Genomic DNA, 7,905 nt, shown 5'->3' on the forward strand with positions numbered 1-7,905 from the left:
AGTCTAGTCTGATATTTCTCAGTTCACTAAAGCTGCCATGCATCAAATATACTTCCTGGCAGTCAGAAGAGAGTTGGCTCAATAAGGGACAATGTACAGGACAATGTACAGGACAATGTACAGGACAATGTACAGGACGATGTACAGGACAATGTACAGGACAATGTACAGGACAATGTACAGGAAGCCGTCATTATTGCAGAATAAGCCCCGGCAGCCCTGGTGATTCACGCCCCCGACACAACAAACACCGCCTTTTATTTGGCTGCTTACAAAAGACACTCGTCATTCAACACAAACTATTGTGTTCAAACGATTTGTACACGATTGAACGCGAGCATTATTATGAGCGCAAATTGCCCCTCGATATGAATACATGTTGATGATATCTTTTATTTTGTTGCTAACCGTTGTATGATCGCAATATTACCCAGGAGGGTAACAGCCTCGCTCCTGCCGTGTCGTGCCAATAATCTCATGTAATATGGCTTATGATGATTTGTCATGGTTGGTAGGCTCTCCCCAAACTGAATATAATATAACACCTCCCCTCCTGTTGCCTTCTGCATGAATCAAACTGGAAAAGGCTTATTCTCTTAGTTCCTCTTCTCGCGTAACCATGGAGACGGATTGTGTGAAGCCGGTACCTGTGTGGTTTGTTTGGGCCCCGCCTGAGTGCCTCAGTGATGCTCCGCAGCACTGGGCTAATTAGCCCGGCCAGCCCCGGGCCTGGTACTCGCTCTCTGCTCGCTTCTTGCTCCCGCCTCCATGTTCTTCACATTCTCCCGTTTCCTTTTCCTGTTTTGTTTTCCCTCGACTCGTTTGAACTTCGTCTCAGTCTCCCCGTGTCTTTGCTGTGTCTTTGCTGTGTCTTTGCTGTGTCTTTGCTGTCTTTCTTCCTTCGCCTGTCTTGCCTCTGGTAAGACTCTCTCTCCTTTTTTCTTTCCTTTCTTTTTCCGTCTCCCCATCCTCGTGATCTCTCGCTCATCCTCTTTGCAGTCTTGTATATTGCAGTGAGCAGAACATGGCAGTAACAGGAACAGGAACGGCTCATTTCCACCACATTTTACAGCCCTGCACAGCTCGTCACCACTCGGCTCTACTCGTTTCGACCCGATGGATGTTTTGCTTCCACCGCTGCTCAATCTGCCCCCGCCCACACCTGGTCGTCATAGCAACCGCATATCTGCCCTCCGCCCATAGCCGAAGTAGGCTATAACATATAACGTTACAATTAAATCCATACACAGAAAACTTTTAAACTGTTTATGAAATACCGGTGCCTCTAAATGACCTACAGTGTACATGGGCAAATGTGACAATCGGCCAGGAGAATGGATATCACTTTGTCGTTAGTCAAACTCACATGCATGCATGCGCTGCGCGAGGGACGGGGGTTGCGCTACAGGGAGAAGTGAAGCCTCTACCCCGGCGGCCTCTCACCAGGCAAGACCGCGGCTTCACTAACCCCCCGCCTGCGGCCTAGCGGAGCCGACACTGCACACGACTACAAAGGGCTTCCTGAGGAGCGGATTTTTTCTCTCTCAAAACAATTGAAAACCACCGTCATGTTAAAGCTGAGCAAGGAGATCGATTTTATTTCACCAGAGCCGAAGGCAGCAACACATAAGACTGATGGAAATAACATAACAGAAGAGAAGGTAAGCCCCACTAAACTGGTATGCAGCATTGACAGTCAGTAGAGTAAACATGATTCTGCCTGACCAATCAGCCGTCTACAGTGTTTTCACGTCACCGTATGAACCCGGGTCCACAGCGCTGGAACCTCAACAAAGCAGGGACCAAAACTGGCACGACTCAACCCCAACTCAACCCGGGCTGTCCACGTTTTTGATCAGTGGAATGAGACAAAAAAGCGAGACGAGCTGGGCGGGGCCGCGTTGATACCAGCAGTGGAAATGGGCCATAACAGGAACAGGAACAGTAACAGTCTTGTATATTGCAGTGAGCACAACATGGCAGGATTAGGGATCGTGACTATCCGCACCCATGCTGAAAAATGTACTCATTTACAGCAATGTCAGACACTTTGGGTCAAAGAAAATTGCATCTGCTACATTTAACCACATTACATTGAGGCCATTTACACCTGGCGTTAACATGCGTTTTCTGCATCCAGATTGCAATCAGATTGTGCTTGACCACAAGTACAGGTGTAAACGCCCCCAAGGCGCATTGAAGAAGGATTGCAATCTGATCGGCCAAACCACCTCCGGAGGTGGTCAGGGACGCATTGTGTACACATTGAACACAAGTGTAAATGCAACGTGTCCTCTCAATCTGGATACAGCAACTGTATGCGGATTGAGAGGACACTCATTTTGAGATTGCAATCTGATGGCAATTTGATCACCCAAAACGCATGTTAACGCCAAGTGTAAATGAAATCAGGCTAATGTGGTCAAGCACAATCTGATTGCAATCTGATGGCAGAAAACGCATGTTAGGCTCGGCCCTTCGCGCGGCCGACCAGGGTTCGAATCCGACCTGCGGTCGTTTGCCGCATGACATCCCCTATTTCTCTCTCTCCCCACCTTTCCTGTCTGCCTACTGTCCTATATAAAAATAAATAAAGGTGAAATGCCCCAAAAAAATAAAAAATAAAAATAAAAAATGTATTGGGTTGGCACTGATTTGGTCATTGGTTTGACTTGTTTCCCTTTTGCCTACTAATGATTCCTCACTTCCCTCTTGTTCCTTGCCCCCGGGTGCAGCACCCCTCCCACAGTGACTCGTCCTTGGCCACAGGCAGTTCGGAGGGCAGCCTGCAGACCACCCTAGAGGAGGGGCTCAGCTTCAGCATGTCCCCGCCTCACCTCCCCAGCCACCCCCTACACACCCAGGGGCCGGCCACAGGAGCCCAGGCGCGCCACCCTTTATTAAAGGGACGCAGTACTACATTTAACCTCCAGGCCACCAGGGGGCACCAGAGGAGCCAGAGCAGCTGCGGCGGCGGCAGCACCAGCCCCGGCTGCCCGCGGCAGGACTCCATGGACCCCTCGGACGAGGAGGCGGGGGCGGGGGCGGGCGGGGAGGCCTGCAGCCAGGCCTACAACAGCGAACACTTGTCGGAAACGCTGAACAGCCTGTCGCTGACGTCGCTGCTCTCCCCGGGCTCTCTGGCGCCCCCCCTGGTGAAGAAGTGCAACAGCACAGGCTCGCTGGACCAGGCCAATGTATCCGCACGGAGTAAAGATGGCCGCCAGTTCTGTGGCATAGATGCTCATGGCTACTTGCCCAACCCCTGGACGGAGGGGAGGGCGAGGGGAGAGGAGGGGGACGGTGATACAGGCTTCAGCGTGAAAAGCAGCAACACGAGTTCCAGGAAAAACAGATGAAACTCTTATTGCCTCTCTGTTGAAACTGTTTAGCATTCCTGGACCTTTCTCGGGACAGAGAGAGACCTCTGTCCTGTGGACCCTCTTTGGGAAGTCTCTCTCGTCTGTGAGTCATCTGTTTTCTCTCTTTGCCCCTCAGATTTGGCTGCTCGGGATCATTTCTCAAAAGATTACAACTGCGTCTGAGTTTTTGAAGTCCTTTCTTCGCCCCAGGAAAGTCTCTTAGAAAGGACTTTACAACAATGACAAGGGGCTTTGAACCAAACCAGGATTCAGGATTGGAAGATGTGGCAGTCCTGCGCTTTACATGTGAGCCATGCTGATGCACGGAGCATTCAGGAAAGCCCTTAGAGAGACAGAGGTGGAACATCAGTGACTCCTGAACAGTGCGGAGATGATGTTAGCTAGGAGAAACTCCTAAGGAATCGGATCTTCTAAAGAACAGGGCTAGCTTGACACAACGTGCCCCCCTCAATCCTCCGCAAACACAATGTTGTCAATCTTGGACGGATGGCAAACTCTGAAGCTCCTTTTGAGGAAGAACTGAACTTTGTACAGTTGTTGTTTTTTTGTAATATTCATCTCTAACGGTAGCATCAACCAACCTTTTTTCCTCTTTAGCTGATTCATAGGTAACAGAAAATCGAAAGGTTGTATATTTGATGTGTTCTAGCTTTTTATGCCAACACCGTCTCAGACTTGTGTGAATGTAGACATGTCTGTCTCAGTCTGTGAGAGAGAGGGAGAGCAGAGACATGTCTGTCTCAGGCTGTGAGAGAGAGGGAGAGCAGAGGCATGTCTGTCTCAGTCTGTGAGAGAGAGAGGGAGAGCAGAGACATGTCTGTCTCAGTCTGTGAGAGAGAGAGGGAGAGCAGAGACATGTCTGTCTCAGTCTGTGAGAGAGAGGGAGAGCAGAGACATGTCTGTCTCAGTCTGTGAGAGAGAGAGGGAGAGCAGAGACATGTCTGTCTCAGTCTGTGAGAGAGAGGGAGAGCAGAGACATGTCTGTCTCAGTCTGTGAGAGAGAGAGGGACAGCAGAGACATGTCTGTCTCAGTCTGTGAGAGAGAGGGAGAGCAGAGACATGTCTGTCTCAGTCTGTGAGAGAGAGAGAGGGAGAGCAGAGACATGTCTGTCTCAGTCTGTGAGAGAGAGGGAGAGCAGAGACATGTCTGTCTCAGTCTGTGAGAGAGAGGGAGAGCAGAGACATGTCTGTCTCAGTCTGTGAGAGAGAGAGGGAGAGCAGAGACATGTCTGTCTCAGTCTGTGAGAGAGAGAGGGAGAGCAGAGACATGTCTGTCTCAGTCTGTGAGAGAGAGGGAGAGCAGAGACATGTCTGTCTCAGTCTGTGAGAGAGAGAGGGACAGCAGGAATGCGTCTGTGGGAGTCGTGGTCATTTCTCACAAGTGGACAGTGCTTTGGAATGACCCATGAAAGGGCTAGAGGAGAGGAGATAGTCTTCGAGGGCAGACCTGGGCCAAATGGTATTTGCAGATAGCTTACTACAGGAGCTCTAAAATGTCATTAAGTTACATTTGAGACAAGTCTTTTTTTTTTATTAAATGAGATGTAAGACCTTTTTGGCACAGACATTGGAAATGAGAACCACATTGTTGTCCTGTGAGTGGGCTGATTTCTCAGTAGAAAAAACAGAACACCAAGAAACCACAACATTTTTGAACACCTCTAAAATGTCTCAAAGGGTGTATTTCAAGAGTTTTCCCGAACTTTTGAAATTGTTATGAAATGAACTATCTCAAGACCTGCATGCACCTCAGTGATGATGTCATCAGTGATGATGTCATGCACCCTGTACTTCGTAAGGTTCTCATAGGGCAATAATAATATGAGGGATAGCATCATTTTTAGGTCGTCACAGGAAAGTGTTGAATTCAGCTTTGTATGCTTTTGCATGATGGACAACTCTGAATTGTCCTGAACAATGATTTGACTCAGGTCTGCTTGAGTGTAGCAGGATAGTAGTAGAATAGAATTCCCACGTTTTCCCCCACTCCGAAAGGAAAATACTATGGTAAGCAATGAGGGCCAAACTACTGCAATGCATACCTTTGAGCACTTATTTCACTATTTGGCGTGATGAATTGTGATGATGATCCATCATATAATAATATAGATGTCACAATGTTTGAGATACAGAATAGGTAGACCTCAGGTGGACAGGACTGCACACACACACACGCACATACACGCGCGCACACACACACACACACACACACACACACACACACACACACACACACACACACACACACATTAATGTACACACTCATACACATAAACTCACACCTTGCACAGTGGTTCCCAAACTGGTGGAACATAGGAACCACAGGGGGGCGCTTGCCAACACTTCTGTTTTCTGCTGGATTTTTAACCCGTTCTCCCAAAGTGCTCCTGATTGCTAATGTATCCTGTCACTGCCTTTCAGAGGCTGTAGGGGGCGCAGTTCTAAAGCCAGTGTTTCTGGTATCACATAGTCTCGCTGGCCAGCCTCCCCTCCCTTCCGTGAGAGGAGGCTGGCTGCACGGAAACAGGCTATTGTTATAAGCCCTCCCCTGCTCTACAGCTGCTCTCCCATTGGAGCGACTGTTTCAGTGGCTGCCGGATGTCCGCTCCCGGCTTATTACAAGCTCTGTCATTGGCTCCGACCACGTCAATTAGAGCGGCTTCCGCGGCCTCCTCCCTGTGTGTCGCTGTAAATAGTGTCCTGCCGCCTCAGTGAAAACAACAACGCTAACTAGCTAGCAAGCTAACGGCAGAAACCTACACGCTAGCTCGTTGCTACACGCTGAAAATGGCAAGTTGGATTGTTGGAAACTATTTTCCAAGGGCACTGCCGCTAAGCGCCGCCCATCGCAATTCCACAATGGAGACCTGCGCCGCCAGACTCCTCTCACGGTAGGGAGGGAGGGGTGGCTGGCCAATGAGACTAGGTATCATATGAACCTGGATCAATTGAAGCACCAATCAGTAACTTTTTCACCTTAATATAACAGCTTTTTAGCCATTGAGGATGGTAGAGTGACTTGTAACAGGGAGAATGTCGCCTTTATTGGTCACACACCGCCCTCCAAAGGCCTCTCCTGGGACTACACATTGTTGTGCCTGCGTCCCGGAAGCAGCATGCGCACATGCGCTGTTTGAAGTTTTACTATGTGGAAATATATTCAAGAATGTTTACGAGAAATATGTCAGAAAGCGATCTACTGTATACTATACAGTAGGGATGTCACGATATTTTGTCCCACGAAATTTCACGATATCAAAGTCCCACGAAATTTCGCGATATCAAAACGTGACGATATCGTGAAGATTAAAAACTATATCCCGAGAAAAAGAACCTCTGAATATGCTGCACTGATGGGCCGGCACTGATCTGTATTCTCTCTCTATCCTTTTCATTGGTTTGCTTGAAATGGGGACTAAACCGACGCTCATTAAATAACCGACAAGATTAAATGTGCTATTTATAGATGAATGCATTGCTGGCGAAGTTTGCGCAACACTTATTCACGTTTCCCCGTGCGGTTATCCCCATGCGCGACCGCGTGTTTCAGTGGATGACAGCAGCGCACTGGCTGTGTGTGTCTGCCTCTGCACTGGCAGAGACACGGACGGACACTCTGACAGGGAGACCCCGCCGGTCCGTGGCAGGCGAGATGTCTTCCCTCATCTCTAAAGACTAGACCTACAGTATTCTGAAATTAACTAGTTCGTGCCATTGTTTCCACGGGCACAACATGTCGGGTAAGCAGTTAATAGTATAGCCTACAAATTAATCTCGCTCTGAATGCATCTAATGTGCGCATAATAGGCTATCTGTCATTAGGCGATGCAGCTCTGCGAAACTCCCGAAACAATTTCTAATTGTACGTTACGATTACCATGTCTAATTGTACGAGTAACGTTAACTTGATACGTTTCAATCGTCAATTAACGCTGCGCAACGCTCAACATACAGTGCAGTCAGAGAATTCATTGAAGAGGAATCATCCTCTTAAGAGGATGACAATTAAATAAGATAGTACTAGCCTACACAATACACAGCTCGTTACCTGCATAAGTTATTTAAGATATAGATTGTATAGTTTATTTTTCTTTTAGGCCTACCATGCAAGAAAAACGTTTAGTTTGTGACAGTGTGACACATTATATTGCAAGATAAGCCTTATCTTCCATGTTGTTTTCTAGTTATTATAACAATTTCCAACAACAGCATTTGTTTTGCATTTTGTGTATTTCAAATAAGACAATTTTTCCAGTCATATATTTTCATTATTCAAGTTTTGTACAAAATTAATAAATATCATATCGTATCGTTATCATGAATCCAATATCGTGTATCGTATCGTATCGTGAACTGAGGGTATCGTGACACCCCTACTATACAGTATATATCCTGTATACTATACAGTATACTGTCAATTCAAAAGTTTATTTAAGTTATTACGTTCAGTAAAACAAACCACAACAAATCTGATATAATTAATTCACAACTGCGGCACATTTGAGGTGTGTGTGTGTGTGTG

At 47.5% G+C, this 7,905-nt stretch overlaps 1 protein-coding gene across 1 annotated transcript in view; it reads left to right on the forward strand.

The window, feature by feature from the left end:
- LOC310775829 (voltage-dependent T-type calcium channel subunit alpha-1I-like) overlaps positions 1 to 3,359 on the forward strand; it is a gene marked incomplete at its 3' end in the record, with an annotated part of 351,343 nt that extends 347,984 nt beyond the window's left edge. The window contains exon 37 of the mRNA XM_083635957.1: positions 2,736 to 3,359. Coding sequence (XP_083492083.1) covers positions 2,736 to 3,359 — 624 coding nt within the window. The remainder of the gene's footprint in view (positions 1 to 2,735) is intronic.
- Between the last annotated feature and the right edge of the window lie 4,546 nt (positions 3,360 to 7,905).

The sequence above is a fragment of the Poromitra crassiceps genome (genome assembly GCF_964638095.1).
Source record: "Poromitra crassiceps genome assembly, chromosome: 4".
In the NCBI taxonomy this organism is placed as follows: domain Eukaryota; kingdom Metazoa; phylum Chordata; class Actinopteri; order Beryciformes; family Melamphaidae; genus Poromitra; species Poromitra crassiceps.